Source organism: Euleptes europaea, chromosome 11 (assembly GCF_029931775.1).
Source record: "Euleptes europaea isolate rEulEur1 chromosome 11, rEulEur1.hap1, whole genome shotgun sequence".
NCBI lineage: Eukaryota > Metazoa > Chordata > Lepidosauria > Squamata > Sphaerodactylidae > Euleptes > Euleptes europaea.
In genome coordinates, this window is record NC_079322.1 from 26,631,249 (window position 1) to 26,652,997 (window position 21,749).

The 21,749-nt window shown below is 40.1% G+C and overlaps 1 protein-coding gene across 1 annotated transcript in view; it reads left to right on the forward strand.

Moving 5' to 3' along the window:
* The first annotated feature begins 5,547 nt into the window (after positions 1–5,547).
* The window catches only part of GLB1 (galactosidase beta 1), a 36,129-nt gene continuing 19,927 nt past the window's right edge, over positions 5,548–21,749 (forward strand). The window contains exons 1-10 of the mRNA XM_056857057.1: positions 5,548–5,563; positions 6,289–6,496; positions 8,544–8,694; positions 9,317–9,377; positions 12,047–12,141; positions 13,309–13,489; positions 15,056–15,114; positions 16,634–16,755; positions 16,842–16,882; positions 17,518–17,630. Coding sequence (XP_056713035.1) covers positions 5,548–5,563; positions 6,289–6,496; positions 8,544–8,694; positions 9,317–9,377; positions 12,047–12,141; positions 13,309–13,489; positions 15,056–15,114; positions 16,634–16,755; positions 16,842–16,882; positions 17,518–17,630 — 1,047 coding nt within the window. The remainder of the gene's footprint in view (positions 5,564–6,288; positions 6,497–8,543; positions 8,695–9,316; positions 9,378–12,046; positions 12,142–13,308; positions 13,490–15,055; positions 15,115–16,633; positions 16,756–16,841; positions 16,883–17,517; positions 17,631–21,749) is intronic.

Consider the following 21,749-nt stretch of genomic DNA (forward strand, 5'->3'; position numbering starts at 1 on the left):
CATTTAATAATCATCCCTTAACATAAGAACATAAGAAAGGCCCTGCTGGATGAGACCAAGGCCCATCAAGTCCAGCAGTCTGTTCACACAGTGGCCAACCAGGTGCCTCTAGGAAGCCACTAACAAGACGACTGCAGCAGCACCATCCTGCCTGTGTTCCACCGCACCCAAAATAATAGGCATGCTCCTCTGATACTAGAGATAATAGGTATGCAGCATGACTAGTATCCATTCTAACTAACAGCCATGAATACCCCTCTCCTCCATGAATATGTCCACTCCCGTCTTAAAGCCCTCCAAGCTGGCAGCCATCACCACTTCCTGGGGCAGGGAGTTCCACAATTTAACTATGTGTTGTGTGAAAAAATACTTCCTTTTATCTGTTTTGAATCTCTCACCCTCCAGCTTTAGCAGATGATCCCGTGTTCTGGTATTATGGGAGAGGGAGAAAAACTTCTCCCTGTCCACTCTCTCCAAACCATGCATAATTTTATAGACCTCTATCATGTCTCGCCTCAGCCTCCTTCTTTCCAAGCTAAACAGCCCTAAGCATTTAAAAAGCATTTAAGCATTTAACTGCTTCTCATAGGGCAGTTGCTCTAGCCCCCTCATCATTCTTGTTACTCTTTTCTGCACCTTCTCAAGCTCTGCAATATCCTTTTTTAGGTGTGGTGACCAGAACTGTACACAGTACTCCAAGTGTGGTCTCACCACCGATTTGTACAAGGGCAGTATGATATCAGCAGTTTTATTCTTTATTCCTCGTCTAATTATGGCCAGCATGGAATTTGCCTTTTTTACAGCAGCCGCACACTGGGTTGACATCTTCATTGAGCTATCCACTACCACCCCAAGATCCCTTTCTTGGTCTGTTGCTGCCAGCACAGATCCCATCAGTGTATATGGGAAGTTGGGATTTTTTGTCCCAATATGCATCACTTTACACTTTATTGAATCTCATTTGCCATTTTAATGCCCATTCTTCCAATATGCAGAGATCTTTCTGGAGCTCTTCACAGTCCGATTTTGTTTTAACCACCCTAAATAATTTGGTGTCATCTGCAAACTTGGCTACTTCACTGTTTAACCCCAACTCCAGGTCATTAATGAACAGGTTGAAAAGCACCGGTCCCAACACAGATCCATGAGGCAACATCCCGCCATTGTGAGAACTGACTATTGATTCCTACTCTCTGCTTCCTATTTTTCAGCCAGCTCTCAATCCATGAGAGGACTTGTCCTCTTATCCCGTGACTATGAAGTTTGCTTAGAAGTTTCCCTTCAAACCAGCTTCTGTGACACCCCATACGGTGTGTGTGTTAAATGCCGTCAAGTCGCTTCTGACTTATCGTTAACAGCCTTGCTCAGGTTTCACAAACTGTGGCTTTCTTGATTGAATTAATCCTTCTCATGTCAGGTCTTCCTCTTTTCCTGCTGCCTTCAACTTTTCCTAGAATTATGGCCTTTTCCAGTGACTCGTGCCTTCTCATAATGTGACCCAAGTATGATAGCCTCAGTTTAGTCATTTTAGCTTCTCAAGAGGGTTCAGGCTTGATTTGATATAGAAAACACTTACTTGTCTTTTTAACGGTCCATAGTATTAATAAAACTCTCCTCAAATACCACATTTCAAAGGACTCAACTTTTTCCACGTCAGCTTTTCTCCAACATCCAACTTTCACACCCATATATAATATGGGGACTACTATGGCATGAATTAACTTGATCTTGGTTGCCAGCAGCACATCTTTACACATAAGAATCTTTTCTAGCTCCTTCATGGCTACCCTTCCCAGTCTCAATGTCCTTCTGATATTTTGGTTGCAGTCTCCCTTTTGGTTGATGCTGGAGCCAAGGAATATAAAATCTGGAGCAATTTCAATTTCTTCATCATCAGCCTTGAAGTTCAGTAGTCATTACTTTTGTCTTCTTGATGTTCAGCTGTAATCCTGCTTTGGCACTTTCTACTTTAACCTTCATCAGTAGTCTTTTCAAGTCTTCTCTATTTTCGGCCATTAATGTGTCATATGCATATTCAAATAGTTACTGTTCTTTCCCCCAGTTTTCACTCTACCTTCATCTAAATCGAATCAATACAGATTGAAGAGACAGGGAGATAAAATACACCCTTGTCTGACGCCTTTGTCAATTGGCAACCATTCTGTTTATCCATATTCTGTCCCAACAGTGGCTTCTTGTACAGTTTGTACATCAAAACAGGTTGCAGATCAAAACAGACAGCTGCTGTGGCACACCCATTTCTTTTAAAACCAACCATAGGTTTTTATGAGCCACACAGTTAATAGCTTTGCTGTAAACAGATTTTCTTCTGAAATTCTCTCATATGCGCCACTAACCAATGTTAATTTGCAATATAATCTCTGTTGCCTCATCCTTTTCTGAATTTAGCATTTCATATATGGTAACAGTCTTTGTTGTAAAATTTTGAGCATCACTTCAGTCGCTTGAGGATTTAATGCGATGGTGGACCAGCTGCTGCAGTCTTTCACATCTCCTTTTTTTGGAATTGGAATGTAAATTGACCATTTCCAGTCTGTGGGCCATTATTTTTTTCTCCATATTTGTTGGCAGCAGCTAAGCTTTTGATGACTCAGTTTCTGTGGGTTTGCTCTATTGATATCACATCTATTGGTGATTTTTCCCCCCTCCCAATTGCTCTCAGTGCAACTTTCACCACTTTCTAAAACTGTAGGTTCTTCTTCAAAAGATTCTTCTTGGAAGGAACCTATCATCCTTTCATTGCTTCTTTATAGTTGTTCAGTGTATTGTTCCCACCTTTTCTTAATTTTGTCCTGTTCAGTTAATGTATTTCCATGTTGATCTTTCAGCATGCCTAACCGTGCTTTAATTTCCCTTTGATTTCTTGGATCTTGTGGAATCGATCTCTTGTTCTTCCTTTATGCAGGTTATTATAATAGCCCTCTGTCTCTAAGTGGCATTTAGACTTTAGACTACCCTGCATTTAGATTTTTGATTGTTTCTGACACCTTTTACTTTTGCTTCTTGTCTATCTTTAGCAATTTTAAGAATGTCATCAATCATTAATTGAGGCTTTTCATTCCTTTTGGCTACAGGAGTAGTCCCCATATTGGCAGGAAGAAATAGGGTGGTGCGAATTTGCAAAACCACCAGAATAGGGAAAGCAAACTTCAAAAGGCACCTAAAAATCCTATTTTAAGGTTTTTTAAAAAAAAAAGATGCATTGTATGTAAAATGTAACTCTTCATCAGTGACAAACAGTCTTTTTTCTTGGTTCTTGTAGGTTATCCGGGCTGTGTAACTGTGGTCTTGGTATTTTCTTGACGTTTCGCCAGCAGCTGTGGCAGGCATCTTCAGAGGAGTAACACTGAAGGACAGTGTCTCTCAGTGTCAAGTGTGTAGGAAGAGTTATATATAGTCAGAAAGGGGTTGGATTTGAGCTGAATCATTGTCCTGCAAAAAGTATCAAAGGTAATGTGCTAATCATTGTTCTGTAAGTATCAAGATAATGTGCTAATGAGGGTGTGGTATGTTAATATGGAACCATCGTATCCTGAAGTGATCTGTTAATGTGTGAAATCCAAAGCTAATCTGCATGGCTATTGTGGACTGTAGTCTTTGTTAGTCTGGAGGTTTTCAGGACAGGAAGCCAAGCCTTATTCATTCTTAATCTTTCTTCTTTTCTGTTAAAGTTGTGCTGATGTTTATGAATTTCAATGGCTTCTCTGTGCAATCTGACAAAATAGTTGGTAGAATTGTCCAGTCTTTCAGTGTCTTGGAATAAGACCCTGTGTCCTGTTTGGGTCAGTCCATGTTCAGCCACTGCTGATTTCTCAGGTTGGCCAAGTCTGCAGTATCTTTCATGTTCTTTTATCCTTGTTAGTATGCTGCGTTTTGTTGTCCCGATGTAAACTTGTCCATAGCTGCAAGGTATACGATATACTCCTGCAGAGGTGAGGGGGTCTCTTTTGTCTTTTGCTGATCGTAGCATCTGTTGTATTTTCTTGGTGGGTTTAAACACTTTTGAAAGAAACTTTTGAAAAAACATAACCTACAAACAGTGATTAAACCCACCAAGAAAATACAACAGATGCTACGATAGCACAACTTTAACAGAAAAGAAGAGAGTTTAAGAATGAATAAGGCTTGGCTTCCTGGTCCACAATAGCCATGCAGATTAGCTTTGGATTTCACACATTAACTGATCACTTCAGGATACGATGGTTCCATGTTAACATACCACACCCTCATTAGCCCATTATCTTGATACTTACAGGACAATGATTAGCACATTACCTTTGATACTTTTTGCAGGACAATGATTCAGCTTCAGCTCAAATCCAACCCCTTTCTGACTATATATAACTCTTCGTACACACTTGACACTGAGAGACACTGTCCTTCAGTGTTACTCCTCTGAAGATGCCTGCCACAGCTGCTGGCGAAACATCAGGAAAGAAAATACCAAGACCACGGTTACACAGCCCGGATAACCTACAAGAACCAATGAACTCTGACCGTGAAAGCCTTCGACAGTCTTTTTTCTTCCATGAGGGGCTTTCATCCTAAAGAGATTGCTTCTTCTCCTGCCCCATACCAATTTTTTTCCCCACGGATGAGTGTGCAGAATCCTGGTGCATGGTCCTGTGCAGAGGACCTGCTGCTGCATTTGCAGGTAAATGAATTGAGATATGCTCTTGCCACTGAGAGCCTGTTTGTGTACTACACTCACGGAGTGAAAAGGAGCCTATGTAAGCCAGGCTGGAGGGGATGATAAAACAACCAGCTCTCCTTTCTTCCATCTTTGCTTATCATGTCTCTCCTGTGTTCCTTCCTTTCCAAATCCCTAAAGAAAACTAGCCACTGAAGGAGAAAAGCTACCAAAGGTTATAGAAGCCCCTCCAGCTTGTTTTCAGGAAGGCTACAGAATTCAGAGGCAAGGCCTGGTCTAGGAACAGCAAAGAATGATGTGGTGGAATGGAATTTAAATAGTAGGTAGGGAAGCACAAAGAACCCTAATTTGGAAAACTAGCACAATAAGAAATGAGAGCTGGGTACAATGTTTCTACTACTGATGTACTACTGTTTGGTTGGTTGTTTTTCTTTTTTTGGCTTTTACGTATGGAAAATGACATGTTTTATCTGTAAACTGTAGTAATATAAGGGATCCTGATATAGTTTAAATTGATTTTGCCCTGAGCATTGAAGAGTCTCGTTTATTTTCTTCTGAATGCATTGTTCAATTTATATTTTCTGTTGAAACCGAACTCAGTGCGGCTGTTGGAATAACTGAAACCCTCGCATCGTTTTACAGAACTTGTATCTGTAAAATGTCATCAAAGGAGGCATAAGCACTTTGTAGTAGCAGTGTCCATGTATCTGGTGTTTTTTCCTTTGGCCATTAAAACCATAATTTGCAAATGACTCTTGTAATGATATTTTCTTTTATACTGGGTGTTCTTGCTGACTGTGTTTTGTTTTCCATGCGAATACATGTATTGCAGTAGAGAAACTCATCTTTTTTTTATTTCGTTTTGGAAGTTAAATATGGCTGATTCTGCAGGTAAGTGTTGGCATTTTTACCCAGAGGCAAGCAACTGGGTCTCAAGCCAGCCTTATCCACCAGCCCATAAATAAGAATCAATAAGGTGGCCAACAGGCCTGCGGGGGATGGATGTCCATTTAATAGAAGCCTAATGAGTGTAAATGGGCTTTTGAAGCTTTTTATGGCATGGAAGTAAGTAGCATCACCTGGTACATAATAGCCTATTAAAAAATTCCACCATATTGGAATGGACAAGTTTTGGCTCTGAGCATGGCTGCTGGAAAATAGCAACTGAAGGCCTGATTAAACCAATTCTTATCTGCGGCTTTTATGATAATTCTTATTGAGATTTAGTGTGGTGTAATGCCTCATGGGTTGTATAAAATTCCTCTTCAGCCATAAATCTTTCTGTCTGACATTGGACCACTCTCCCTTTTTCTCTCAATAGTGATAGTAAAATGAAATAATTCTATTTTAGCATCCTACTTAATGCCAAGAATAATTGTTTTGATTTAAATTTAAGAGGCTGCTGAAGATATTAGGGGAAATCTAATAGGATGTCCTCCCACGTATTATGTAAAGGTAAGTTTAGACGTGCTTTCCTGAAGTTCTTGGAGGATGAAGGAGATACAAATTAAATCAGTCATAGAGCGGAGGCAGGAATATGTAAACCAGGGGTGGGGCAAGGGACGCATACCTACTTTCCTTGGCCCTTTCTAGGCAGGACTCATCTAACTTTTTAGAAATTAAAAGCATCCATCCAAGTAACATTTCTTTACAGGTTGCTTCCCAGAGAAGCTTTGGGATCGATTATGCCAACGACCGCTTCCTCAAGGATGGGAAACCGTTCCGCTACATCTCGGGCAGCATCCATTATTCCCGTGTGCCCCAGTACTACTGGAAGGACCGCCTCTTGAAGATGAAAATGGCTGGGCTTGATGCGATTCAAACGTAGGTAGCAACAGAGAGTCTCAAACCCATCGTAACAGACAGTGAGACCCATTTGAAGCTGCACTGTGACTTTCTATTGTGGTTCTTGGTGGTGGCTGCTGCTACAGGCGATGAACAGCTTGGATAACAGTACAGGTGTGGTGCTTCAACTGTGGAAACAAAGTGCCTGGAGATGATCATTTTTTCTTCTTATAATGAGAAGGCTGAAACAACACATGCTGTAAATTGGGTATTGTGAGTGTTTGATGTTCCAGAACATAGTGTTGCTCAAGAAGAGTACATGTGTGCTGAATTTGGGATTGAGTGATGCTGTGGCAAGTGATAGCTAAACTGAACTGAGTAGCTTCCTTTATGGCTATCCTTTTAAAAAATAATATTTCTCCAGGGTAGTGCAGACTATGCACGGTAGCCAATAAAAATTTAATTCTGTAACTTCTATTCACATTGTACCTTTGAAAAAAGAACTGTGTACACTTGATCATTTTGGATAGTCTACTAGTGATGGGAAGAGTCAAAAAAGCTTGGTGGGGGATTGAAGCCCTGCTACGTGACCCTTAGAGACCCTGCTCAATTATGGTCGTGGCTTTTAAAAAAAATTATTGCCCACTCTCAAGTCTATTTTTGCAGTTTTGAAGGCTAGAAACGTGCATTCTGCATATATCATCTGTATGCTAATAGCCAAGTCAACCAAATTGGATATTTAAATCCATTTCTCTACAAACCTGAAAAGGGGACCCAGGTTTGCAGTAAAATGTGAAATCTAAAAAAAAAAATACATTGGGGGGTTTAAAAACCCTGAAAATGATAAAAAGAGTGCCTGTAGCTTTAAGCAACGGATTTCCTCAGTAGCTGTTGCTAGGCAACCACAGCATCCCAAGGCTTTGTTCTGTCAGTAAAAGCAAGGGAGAGGGGGCTATGCATTAGAACACTGTATATTGGCTTACAGCCTGTGTGTGCATCATGACATAAGATGTGATTGGATGTGATTCTTTTGTCCCTTTTCACATATCAAATGCAGGATGAATGAATGGGCCTAGGGGAAGGGATGAGAGTGTAGTGGCTAGTCCTGCCTTGTGTGCTCATGAATTCAGTACAGGAGGAAGCACCCTGTTTTGTCCAGACTTTCCAGTTGCATGTACAGAGCCTGTGTGTGACCGCTTATTCACACACTGTGTGTGTTCACTCACCTGACCTTTAGTGTATGAAAAGACTCCACTAAAGTCAACGGGCTTAGAAGGGTGTAACTCTGTTTAGGATTTCACTTGAAATGTTGTGTAGAAGCCCCCCTTCTCTGCACCCCTTGTTGCAGAATGGTAACGAGTTAGCTTGGTGAGTTTGAAGCTTCAGCTACAGACAGTTCCTCATCTTTTAATTGTGGGAAATGAAGAGAAGAAGAAATGTCGGAGGTCCGGGGGAACTAGATTATTCAGGGGAATTCACTAAGAGACTCTTCCTTAGGGGTAACAGAACCAGTTTCTCTAGAAAAATTACTGAAATGCTCTTCTGTGCTATTCTGTTGAGTATCTTGCCCCTGTTTAACACTTTGTTTTATGGCCACAGATCTGATGAGTGCCTGTGAGGAGATGGGTCTTAATGTCTCTTTTGATTTTAAAAGGAAGAAGCTCAGGTTTTCATGGCTATGAAGCAAAACCTTAGCTTGGGTCCAAAAGGCCACAGGAAGGGGGAGGGGGAAACACCACATGATGTTCTATGCCTGCATGTGCAAAACAATGCTCAAGTTCTGTGCATAATGAACAGGGTGCGACTGATTTCCATACTTGTGAAATGTTCTCCAAATCAGTCTTGCTTCCTCTCCTAACCTTTTTGCAGGCTGCTTCTCTGAAGGAAAATAGCTGATCCCATGCGCAAGCCCATTTGCAAAGGGAGAAAAGAATCTCTGCTTCACAGACATAAGTTCGTTTTGTCAATAAGTACAATTATTTCTAGCATAACGATATTGGGGATGATGAATGTTGCAGTTCTTGACTAAGAGACGTAATAAATGATGTGTGTGGCTTTTTATCATCATCATCATTATTATTTACAGGTACGTGCCATGGAACTTCCATGAACCAGAACCAGGAATTTACAACTTCTCTGGTGACCGAGATCTTGAACAGTTCCTGCAGCTCGCTGAGGAGATTGGCTTGTTGGTCATATTGAGAGCAGGGCCTTATATATGCGGAGAATGGGACATGGTAAGCATTGACTGAGTTCCTGGTTTGAATGACTGTTTTATTGATTGATTGATTGATTGATTGATTGATTGCACAGCCAGCATGATAAAATGGTTGGGTGTGTTAGACTAGGATCTGTGAGACCCAGTTCAAATTCCCACTCTGCGGTGGAAGCTTGCTGGGTGAAATTGGGCTAGGCGTACCTTCTCAGCCTAATATGCCTCACAGGGTTGTTGTGAGGATAAAATGGGAGAAGGGGAGAATGCTGTGAGCTAATTTGGGTCCCGATTGTGGAGAAAAGTGGGAAATAAATGAAGCAAACAATAAGTTTCTTTGTCAGCCTCCCCCGTTTCTGTTAGTGGATCAACAAATATTGGTCTACTGAAAGGCCCCCTCACACTCAAAAGTGGGATTCTCAAAAGCCATTCTTTCCCCAGAGGGAATTAATAATCACCATGAAGCAGAGGGATGCACTCGAGGCCTCTGTTCTGTACACTGCTATGTCAGTTCAGTGGCTCACAGAATCAAACCATTAGTTTGTGTGTGTGTATAATGCTGTGGCTGCAACTGCTTACTCAGGAGGAATTCAGACATATATTTCCCAAAGGAAATATTTTCATATAGTTTTCTTTTTCATTCCTAGGGAGGTCTGCCTGCCTGGTTATTAGAGAAAGAATCTATCGTCCTAAGATCGTCTGATCCAGGTGAGATGGAGTGTAGTATTCATCATGTGTGCTGTGCAGCTCATGTAGGTTTGACTGCATCTTACTTCTTTTTTGGGTTTCCTGACAAACTTACTCCTCCTTTTTTTTCAGTCTTGAGGAAGCAGGTCAAAATGAAGAGCTGTGTTGTTAGAGAGTTATGGAAAGTTGATTTTCTGCCAAAGTAGCTCCTCCACACAAAGAACAAGGCTACACACTTTGATTCGCAGCCCAGGGGGAAAAATCCCTTTATAAAACTGCATTGCTCAGAGCAGCATCATATCATATCTATAGAGAGGGCATGAATCAGCAGGTTAAGTAAAGTAATGTGCTGGGCTATCTAATAGCATCATGTAAACTGGCCACACTTCATAATCTCTGAATCTCTCAGATTTGGAATTGAATGAAATCTGCTCTCCCCTTTTTTTGGCTAAACTCTGGATAAGAAGCTTTGAATTTTAACCTTTTTTCTTAAAGTCAACTTATGCAGAATAGGAATGACTGGTATGCTTATGTAGGACTGATTTCTTTGGGGTATGTCAGTGCGTTATGTGTAGCGTTTTGTTTAACCATAGAACTATCAAGGTTATTTTTAAATTAAAAATCTACTTAACACATTGACTTCATTGGCTGGGAAAATACAGGGCTTTGCTTTGAACCTCGAACAAATAAATAAACCTCTGTATCTCCCTTAGAGATGGAGGGGATGTTTTGAGGGAGTATTCAGTTACTGAGCAGTGCTGTGATACAGTGGTTAATGCATTGCTTTATTATCAAAATTTATTTCGATACAACATCAGCTCAGCAAAATTAACAAATGGTAAAAATAAAAGTAAACATATATAATGTGGCAAATATGAGACAGTAAACATAAATTGAGAGGGAAACGGAGAAGAATACAGCCATCCCCCATCAACCAGGCAGAGTTGCTAAAACTAAGCCAACCGCTTTTGTATCCCACATGCCTGCAGGCAAAATTTAGCAACTTTATAAGTTATCTCCTGAGAAGAGCCAGCTATACATTGCTTTAAATTACTGGTTCCTAACCGGGGGTCCGTGGACCCCCAGGGGTCCGCGAGAACTAAATTAAGGTCCGCGAAACAAAGTTATAAACCCATAATAAATTAATATTTTCAATTAAAAGTTCTCTATTATAAAAATATATATTCAAATATTATTCTAAGTTTAATGTTTAACTAACAGTTGTGATTAAAGTTTATTTTCAAATTCTCGGAATTTTTATTTTGAACCTTGGGGTCCCTGCACTGAAAAAAAAAAGTCCTAGTGGTCCCTTGGTCAAAAAAAGGCTGGGAACAACTGCTTTAAATAATCAAATGGAGATTAATGTAATGCATCTCTCATACATGGGCCCAAATGCCCACGTAGGCAGGAAAGTCTGGATTTTCCTGGTCTTGCCCTCATTGATGCCAATTTCCTTCCCGCTGTCTCTGCAGTAGCCCCCCCGCCCCCCCATGCCATGTGTGTGTAAAGTGCCGACAAGTTGCAGCCGACTTATGGCTACCCCTTTTGGGGTTTTCATGGCAAGAGACTAACAGAGGTGGTTTGCCAGTGCTTTCTTCTGCACAGCAACCCTGGACTTCCTTGGTGGTCTCCCATCCAAATACTAACCAGGGCTGACCCTGCTTAGCTTATGAGATCTGACGAGATCAGGCTAGCCTGGGCCCCCCCATGCCATACTGGAGCTTTAAAGAAATAGTTATTGACAGCCATATACTGTCATACAAATATTTTGTTATATGAAGTACTAATTTTTTAAAAGCCACGGGGGGCGGGTGAATGGCTTTCATAAAGAAAATATGGGGAAACCTGCCATGTGTACATTTGTTGCAGCTCCATGGCATTGGCAGCCGCAGAAACACCGCAGGAAAGTGTCACTGCATGGAAAAGGACTAATTCTCAGATCATGTGAAAGGATGAGCACTAAGGTAGATGAGTTTGTGGATGATGTCAGATTATTCAGGATAGTGAAAATCCAAGCTGATAGCAAAGAGTTCTGAAAGGTTTCTATGAAGGCTGGGTGGGTGGACAATAAAATGGCAGATGAGAATCAGTGGAAGTGTACAGCTGACCATGGGGGCAGAAAAATCCTAACCCTGTACATGCCAATGTGGGTTTGAATTGGATTCAGTGACTCAAGAAAGCATTGATGAGGTTGCAGCGGGAACACTGCTGGAACATCTCAGTATGCTGCAAGAGTCATAAAGGCAAAATCAGTGTTGCAAAATGTTAGGAAAGTTTTTAAAACGACAAAGCGTCGTTACACACTCTGTGTCAATCTGTGTCAATTCTTTAATGAAGCGGCAACGTTTTGGCTTTTGGTTAGTGCTGTGTGTTGGAATAGGCAATGTTTGGTGTACAAAGAAGAGAAAACCCTGCAGGGGGCAGCATGAAGACAGAGTCTTTCCTTGCACCTTTGCTGTGTTAATTACTCTGCCTGCCTCATCTTGGAAAAGGTAGCAGAGCTAGAAAAGAGTGACTGCGATATAACAAGTTGAGAGCATCTTCTCTGCAAGGAAGGTCTACAGTCTTTTTCCAGCCTTCTTGGTCCTTTGCATACATGTAATCATTTTTACTACTGTCAATACAATCTTGTAAAAAAAAAAGCAAAAGTACTTTATTTCTATATATATTCTGTCTTGCCATTTCCCCAGATTACTTGGCAGCTGTAGAGAGATGGATGGGAGTCTTGCTGCCAAAGATTAAACATCATCTTTATCACAATGGAGGTCCAATTATTATGGTGCAGGTAAAATTACATCTACATAAACCTTTTCTTTTCAAGCATGAAAATGGAAAGAATTCTGTGTGCTGTTATTGTGACTTTTGCAATTCAAAAGCCTGTTAACCATATAAACCGGGGTCCCCAATGTTGTGCCTGTGCGCCCCATGGTGCCTGCTGACACCTTTTCTGGTGCCTCCTAAGAGCTTTTAGAAAGTGAGCAGGGCCAGGAGGGGCTTTTGCCCAGCAAGCCTTTTGGTAGGCTGTGCAGATTTCTAAAAACGTTGCTTTGGCAGCAGCTGCCACCACAGCACAAGGATCTTCATTGTGTGACTGAAGAAAGTTGGGGCAACCGTTTTGTAGTTGGCGCCACCTCCCATGTCAGCCATTTTATGGCAGCCATTTTGTGGCTGTGCCCACCACGCTGTGTCAGAATTCGAAAAGCGCCTGCAGGCTCAAAAAGATTAGGGACCCCTCATATAAACCACCGATATCAACTTAAATCCAGGCTGTGTGGGCTGATTGTTTACAAACTGAAGCGATGAATGACACTCCTGCTGCTTGTCCAGGAACCCAATTGCCAAAAACCTATGTGTATCTGAAATCCAGGGTACCATGTTAACCCTATGCGGCACCTGTCAATTGGTGACCCCTGTCAATGGCTGTGCAACACCTGTCCAACTGCTGTGCCTGGTATTTGCAGTAGCTCCTGGTCAGAAATTGTGGGTCTGTAATTCTCCCTCCATCTATGCTAGAGCCCTGGCATTAGTGTGCAAGTAGACCAAGACACACTGATAATTAGAAGAGGGAAATTTGTATAGTTCTTTACAATAGTTCATCTACTTCCAGGCAGCCTAGAAAGCTAACATTTTGGGCCCGCATAGTCGAAAGCACTCTGATTACTGGAAAGTATGAAGTCGGCAAGCCTTGGGAAATTCTGATATGACCATTTCTTAAGCTCTGTTACATGCGGTGAGGGGGGACACACGACTTCTCAGGAATCTTGGCAGGAGAGATTTCGTGTAGTAGATAAACTGTTATTTGGGGTCTCTTTGGAGTTAACATGAGAGGGTTTTTCAGGGTGTCCTTTCAACAGATTATCAAACTCTTCCAGCCTGTTTAGGTTTCATGTGGCTTATCGGTTGTCTTTTTTTTTTTTTTGTCATTTAATTTTGCGTTCTTAAAATTCTTTAGGTTGAAAATGAATACGGCAGTTACTTCGCTTGTGATTTCGATTACCTCCGCTGCCTGCAGAATCTGTTCCGGCGCCACCTGGGGGATGAAGTAGTGCTGTTCACAACGGATGGCGCGGGCAGGAGCTTCTTGCGCTGTGGGGCTCTTCAAGGCCTTTATGCGACTGTGGATTTTGGACCCGGTTAGTGGCAGGCTTGGGCTGAAATCCTGAGCTCACTTTCTTAGAAGTATGCCCCACTGAATACAGCGGGACTTATGGCCAACAACATATTCAGAGGACTGGGCAGTTCATAAAATGTTGGAAGATACAACCCTGGATATTTGTAATAAAGCTAATTGCCCATTCCCTAATATCAGGAAGTAACATGTTGAGCTTTAACAATTTCTTCAGAGTAAACAGGAAGAAACCAGCCATTTTTCTTTGCAGTCTTCACAAATGTTTAGGCTGTGTGCACCAGTGACACTTAGAAATTCATCATATGCCCCAGCAGAATACACCTATCTTAGCCTAATGTCTTTTTTCTTTTTCAAGAGATCAGTGAGATAAGCAATCCTAATGTCTTATACCACCTACACATCACTTTGGAATAATTTCACCTTAAATGAGTGGGTGTAGAATATTTGATGTGTTAAATAAAGATAAGCTCCCACACATCCTGTGTAGCTTAAATCTTTCCAGTCAGTTCTAAACTTCTGTTCAACAGGAGCTTCTGCCTTTGTAACAGCATCATAATATTGAGGAATAGAAAAAAGTTGGGTTTTTTGGTAAAAATTTCCCTTTCCCATATACTCACCATGCAAGATGATGCATGTTTGACAAGTTTGTGCTAGCTCTATCATTTTGATTTCTACCGAGTAATGTTGAAAATGTTTTTCCAACAATGTAGTCTGCAGAGTTAAGTGATAACGTTACAATACTTTTCCATTGTACTGACAGACTCCAAGACCTTTCATGCACAGAGAATTCTATTTCATTGTGAGACTAGTTTCTTGGCATGGAGGTCATCAGTTTAAAAAAATTGGGAGGATGGTTCAGATCCCTTGCAGGTTCAAATCAAACCAAATGGCACAGCTATGTGTGTGCTTCTTCAGAATTCAGCACAAAGCCTCGTTTGAAGCCACTCTCCACTGTTTGAGAGCCAGCATGGTGTAGTGGTTAAGAGCAGTGGCCTGTAATCTGTAGAACCGAGTTTGATTCCCCACTCCTCCACATGAGTCCTCCGCTGGGTGACCTTGGGCCAGTCACAGTTCTCTCAGAACTCTCTCAGCCCACGCAGGGGCAGGCAATGTCAAACCACCTCTGAACATCTCTTGCCTTTAAAACCCTATGGGATCACCATAAGTCGGCTGCAATTTGACGGCGCTCCACTGTTTTACCTTTTCAAGATGCCATATGTCTCCACCCCCTTTCCTCTTCCTCTTTAATTTACTGTAGGTAGTTATATTTGGGCCTTTCTCTCATTATTCCTACTTCAGGTTTCCTGTTAGTTTTATCTTGGGCTGTTCCTTAGGTGTGTTGTTATACACGAATGCCTCTCCTCCATAATTAAAAAAAGCTACAAAGTATATGAAATGTCAGATGCCTATTTCTTGAGATCATGCAGTCTTGCATAAACAATTAGTATGTTTAAAAGGAGGGGCGATTTTTGTGTGTGCAGTATGGAAATCCTCCTTAAGAGGGGTGCTTTTGCAGCAGAGAGAAGGCAGCATAGGTATCAAACATGACTGTTTGGTTTGTCAATTGCAGGTGGCAATGTCACAGCAGCATTTTTAAGCCAGAGACACAGTGAGCCGAAAGGACCGTTGGTATGAGACTCCTTTCCTGTTTTGATCCGCTACTGCTGGTAGAGTTACATATTAATGCTAAGGTGGCAGTAATAAAGTGTTTGAGGAGCAGTTTTTTCTGGTCTAGGTTTAGGCTTGAAGGTTTGTCTATCAGAAGGCACAGCTGGTATGTCAGAAGTACAGGCCTGTCACTTGTGACTCATTGCTGTTTCAGAGGCCTCAGGCAAGAAATTACAAAGGAGCAAGGATGGTGAAAAGAGGGAATTTCCCCACGTGGGTGGGGAAAGTTGGTGGAGGTGGGGAAGAGTAGGAAGGCTTTGTAAAGCTAGCTTAAACATTTAGTGGTAATTAAGGCAATGGTAATTAAGCTGGTTAAGAACCCCTTCTTGAGCATCTTCAGTCCAGAAACCCATGAGCACCCTTGTCTGTCCAAATACTGGAAACTGTGTCTGACATGAGCAGTGCTAAAGTATGCCAGCCTTGTTTCAGAGAAGGGGAGAAATCACTTGTGGAAAAGGATAAAGATGCAACATTGAGAAGAGGGTTTTCCCCCCTGATAATAAAACCTTGTCCTTTTCAGCTAATAACATCAGAGTTCAACTCTCTGCCACAAGGGAAGATGACTCATAGATCACAAAATGTGCCACAGAAATATGTACAGCTGGTTCCATAGAGTGGCAAGGGATAGAGGTGATTACTAGTGCCTTGAAGCCAAAGGTCGTTTCCTAAGGAAACTGACGGAATTGGCATTCAGGCTCAGGAAATGCCAATACAACGTTGTTCTGGAGGTTTAACAGATTTTGGCATCCATTTCTTCGATTAAGGTGTTAACAATTAATTAAGACTAATGGAAAGCATATACTGTGCACTACCCATTCCACCTTTATATGCATACCCATATACAAGGAATGGCAAAGCTTGTCCATCTGTATGCAGACATTCTTATTAAACCTTCACATAATACAGTTTCATAGGTTGATATGACAATCTCTAACAGAGAAGACAAAAAGATTAGACAAATTCATGCAGGGCAGATTTTTCAGTTATTAGCCATAATTGTTGAAAAACTATTGGTTGGCTCCTTTGAGCTTTCCATTCACAGTTGTGGATCTTTTCAACCCTGTCCCTTTCACTAGCAACCCACTGTGACCACCCTGCAAAGCCTCTACTGGGGCGCAGGTGACTGTCATTCTTTAAAGACATCATGACATCGGAGTTGGGGGGCTATAGTAGGTAAAATCACCCTCATCCCATTTGCAAGTGGGAAGAGCTCATAGCATCCATATTTAGAAGTGGCATACCACTGATTTCCGGATGCCTGGGGCGGGAAAGCAGGGGATGGCTCTTAGTGTGATGTCCTGCTTCTTAGGAGCATCTGTCCAACCACTTTGAAGCAGAGTTTCTGGATCAAGTAAATCTTTGGCATGATCCAGCAAGGCAGTTCTTACATAATAAAGTATGGGGCAGAAGGGCTGCTCTTGAGCTGCCATTGTTATAGATGTGTTTATTTTGGCTCAGATCTTTCTTTTTCTCATTCCAGGTCAATTCTGAGTTCTATACCGGCTGGTTGGACCATTGGGGTCATCAGCATGTTATCGTATCGACATCACTTGTAGCTAAAAGCCTTAGTGACATCCTGGCACATGGAGCTAATGTTAACATGTATGTAAATCACTACTGATTAAATGAGAACTTGAGAATTTCTGGGGCAGCCTGTTTATTGAGTGCTGACTTGTGTATCTTTTTAGGTATATGTTCTTAGGAGGGACCAATTTTGGCTATTGGAATGGTAAGAAGTGTGTGTTTAAATACTTATTGTTGAATCAAGCTCCTTTTTTGAGACTGCCAAGATAGTTTCCGTTTGAAAAAAGGGAGGAAAGAAAAACCCTGAAAGCAGTCTGAGCTACTGTTCTTCTTTCCACGAACAGAGGAGGAAGTGAATATTCATTGACACTTACATGGCATTAAATGGCAAAATTATGGAAGAAAATCCTTCCCATGTGATGAGCAGCTAACCTGTGGACGTTCACTTTCAGGAATTCAGCATAAGAAACAAGAGATAGGCATGGTCAGAAGAAGATGTGGGCATCCTTCTTCCAGTAGTCCATGGCCAATGATAACAGTGGTTGGTGAGGGAAATATCTCCAGGTTTAAAGCCAGCCTCTGAATAGTGAGGTCAGTCATCTTGGAGCATTATTTGGTCTGTCGTTAGGGAAAAGATGAACATTGGTCACTGTTAGAAGACCAGGTATAGCAACATATGCACCACAGATTGCACCACGTCATGAATTTGGAATGCAGCTGATGTTCCCTAATGGAAGAAGTGTAATTTTAAAAATTCCCTACTGATGAGAAGATTGAGAAGATTTGTATATGAGAAGATTGAGGGTTTTCCCCCCACTTGTATTCCCCCCCTCTATATAGGAGCCAATATGCCTTACATGGCACAGCCGACTAGTTACGATTATGATGCTCCGCTGAGTGAAGCAGGTGACCTTACAGAGAAGTACTTTGCTATCAGGGAAGTCATCGGCATGGTGAGTTTTTTTTCTTTCTAAAGGGTGTTTGTCTTGAATTGGTTTTGACGTCCAGGTTACTACAGGAATTGAAAGCAACTGCTGCTTCTTGGTGTTTTTTAGCTCTGTGGCTGCCTGATTTGCAAATCATCTGAGCAGGATGTGAGATATTGCAGCCCTGAGGTAGATAACATAACAAGTAGATAACATCATTTCCACTGTTTTAGGGATATTTTGTTGTAATATCAATCTCAGTTCATTATAAATCATATCCCAAAAGTTTTTGGCCTTTTCACAAAGCCACCAGGTGTGATGAAAAGAACCAACCTCTTCTTGACATTTCCAGCATTTTGGCGACATTGTTCCATACATTTTAGCTAACTTTTTTGGTGTCAGATACCATCTACAGATCATCTTGTAAATATTCTATCTTAATGCTTGTGAAAGTATAGATTTCATATCTTTTTACCAGAGTCTTTCCCATCTATTCAAAGGAATATTATGACCCAATGTCTGTGCCCAGGTTATCATCGTAGGTTTTATTTGATCTTGTTCTGTATATATTGTCAACAACATCTTGTACATCTTTGAGATTAAATGTTCATTATTCTCCAACAGCATTCGTTGCAAAGTTGATTTATCTTTAATAAAGCCAATCTTCATATCCTGTAAATATACTGATTATTTGATATTGAAACCAGGTCATATATTCTTTTAGTTCTTCGTGTTCTTTTAGGGCACATACCTTATCTTCCCTTACCAAAAGATCCTGATAAGTAACAAATTGAGCTGGTCTCAGTGGTCGTAATGTTAAAATTTCTTGTGAAGAGATCCATAGAGGCATTCTAGGTTCCAAAAGATGTTTATATCTTAGCCAAGTTTTTATTAAAGAAGATTTTACCATATGATGTTGAAAAGCCTTATGATTTTTTAGTTTGTCATACCATAAGTAGCCATGCCACCCAAATCTATTATCAAAACCTTCTAAGTCCAATATCCGTGTATTCTTTAATTGTATCCAGTCATTTAGCCATACCAAAGCTGATGCTTCCGCATATAATTTAAAGTTTGGAAGAGCTAATCCTCCTCTTTCTTTGGCATCAACTAAATATTTATAATTCACAGTGGGTAGCCGTGTTAGTCTGTTTGCAGTAGTCAAAAAGGGCAAGAATCCAGTAGCACCTTAAAGACTAACAAAAATATTTGTTAGTCTTTAAGGTGCTACTGGACTCTTGCCCTTTTTAAATATTTATAGGCAATTCTAGGTTTCTTCCCTTGCCATACGAAGTTCAACAAGTCTTTCCTCCACACATCAAAATATTTTGTTTGCTCAATTATTGGTAGATTCTGGAATAAAAACAACAGTCTTGGTAAAATATTCATTTGAGTTACTGAAATACGACCCAAAAAAGAAATATTTTTATTGGACCACGATATCATATCATTTTTAACTGATTCCCACAGTTTCACATAGTTATTAACTATTAAGTCTTTATTTTTATCTGATCCAAACACCTAAATACTTTACTTTGTTTTCGCCCATCTAGAAGTATCTATAAAGGCTTTTTGTTCTTCTTTTGAAAGATTTTTAAATAATATCTGAGTCTTGTCTTGGTTAATCTTGAATCCCGAGACTTCCCCATATTGTTTCAACACATCCAACAGATTGTTTATAGATTTATTCGGGTCATTCAGAATAAGCAGTAAATCGTCCGCAAAAGCTCTCATTTTAAATTCTTGTTTGTTCACTTTTAGTCCGTGGATTGCATCTATATCCCGTATCTTACAACATAAGGTTTCTAAAGTCAAAATAAAAAGCTAAGGTGAAAGTGGACATCCTTGTCTAGTTCCTTTTTGTATTTCACAATTATCCAATATGGATTCATTTACTATTATTTTAGCTTTTTGCATGTCATAGATGGCATCTATCCCCGTCCGGAATCTTACACCAAAGTTCATTATTTCCAATACTTTTTTCATATATTCCCAAGAAACCATATCAAAAGCTTTCTCAGCATCCAAAAAAATAAAAGCCGCTTTGTGTTGATTATGCTGTTCATAATATTCCATTGCATCCAATAAGATCCTCATGTTATCTTTTATCTGTCTTCCAGGAACAAAGCCCGCTTGGTCCTCATGAATCAGGGTTGTGATATATTGCTTTAAACGATTCGATAAGATAGAAGCATATATTTTGTAATCCATGTTCAAGAGGGATATTGGTCTATAATTAGTTATTCTTTCCGGATCTTTTCCAACTTTATGTATTAACGATATATAAGCATGAGACCACGTCTGGAGAAAGTCCCGTATCTAATATTGTGTTACATACCTTCAACAGTGGGTTCTTTAAATCATCTTTATACAGTCTGTAAAACAAAGCTGTAATTCCAACTGGGCCTGGTGTTTTGTCTGTCTTCTGTTTAGATATTGCTTCTTCTATTTCTGTTGTTGTAATTGGGGCATCCATAACTCTATGTTGTTCGGAGGATAGCTTGCTGATTTTTACATTGCTCAAGTATTTGTCCATTTATTTTCCAGATATAAGGTCCTTTTGATATAATCTAGTATAAAATGATACAGATTCTTTCTGTACATCAGTTGTGGTATAAACCGGTTCTTTTGTAGTCTGTATTTTACTAATTATCTTCTTTTGCATAGAATCTCTCAGTTGGCTGGCTCAGTTTGCCCAGGCGGTTTGCATGTTCAAAATATCTCTGTTTTGCATATTTCATATTTTTGTTCATTTCTTCCATGACCACCAAGTTCAATTGATGTTTAACAACCTTAATCTTTAACAAAATATTTTTCCTCTGGTCTTTAGTTTCTAAAATAAGTTGTTCTAGATTTTGTAATTTCCAGAGCATATCATTTGTGTGTTGTAGTTGTTTTTTCTTCCATGCCATATTCTTCTGAATCATAAATCCTCTTAACACAGCCTTAAAAGCATCCCAAATTATATTTAGACTAGTTTCTCCATTCATATTGTGCTCAAAATAATCCTTAATGAGAGTATGTATTTCTTTTCTTGTTTTGTCCTCTCTTAAAAGTCTATCGTTTAACCTCCATCTAAATGCTTGCCTATTATTCCATTTGAAAGAGACCGGATTATGATCTGAGAAAGTTCTAGGTATTACTTGTACCTTACGCAATTGTGCAAATATAGATTTACTTGCCCATATCATATCAATTCGAGAGTGTGAATTATGTCTAGCGGAATAGAAAGTAAGTTCTTTCGATGACGTATTCATTGTTCTCCAAATGTCTTGTTTTTTAAATTCCTCAATAAGTTGAAAAAAAGTCTTAGGAAGGCAGCCTTCCTTATCATCTTTGGCCTCTGATTTTTTGTCCATAGCACAATCAATAACTCCATTAAAGTCACCCATTAACAGTATTTGCTCTTCAGCATATTGTAATAGGACATCATGAAGCTGCTTGTAGAATTGTGCTTTCCCCTCATTAGGTGCGTAGATCCCTACCACTAATGTTTTTTGGCCTAATATTTTAGTTCTGATCATAAGTATTCTGCCCTCTTCATCTTTGTATACAAGTTCTGGGGCAAATGAGGCATGTGCATAGATGACTAGTCCTTTAGTCTTTGTATTTGATGAAGAAATGAAGGATTGCCCCAAGGAGTGTCTCTTAAGTATTTTTTGTCTTTCCTTGAAATGTGAGTTTCCTGCAAACATATCAAAGAGTACTTTTGTTTTTGCAAAAATTTAAAAATCCGTCCTCTTTTCACTTTTTCATTCAAACCATTTACATTCCACGAGATAACTTTAGCCATGTTGTCAGAGTATTATTGTATTAAATTTATAATCCTCCCACTGCACCTTTCGCCATGTCATCATCATCTTCTTGACTTGAATCTTGCTTCTGATCCGGTGTAAGAACTGTGAGTTCTCTCCTGAATTTTCTCAGAAATTTCCCAACGTCTTCCTTTGTAGTAATAGTATATTTCACATCTTTGTAAGTAAATGCCAACCCTTGTGGTAACAACCACCTGTATTTTATTCCACTTTTCCTCAGAGATGTTGTAAAGTCTAAAGATGTTTCTTTTTGACATCAGATGTCTTGATATATCTTTAAGAAGTATTAATGCATTGCCTTCCAAAACTATTAGATTTTCATAATGCTGTT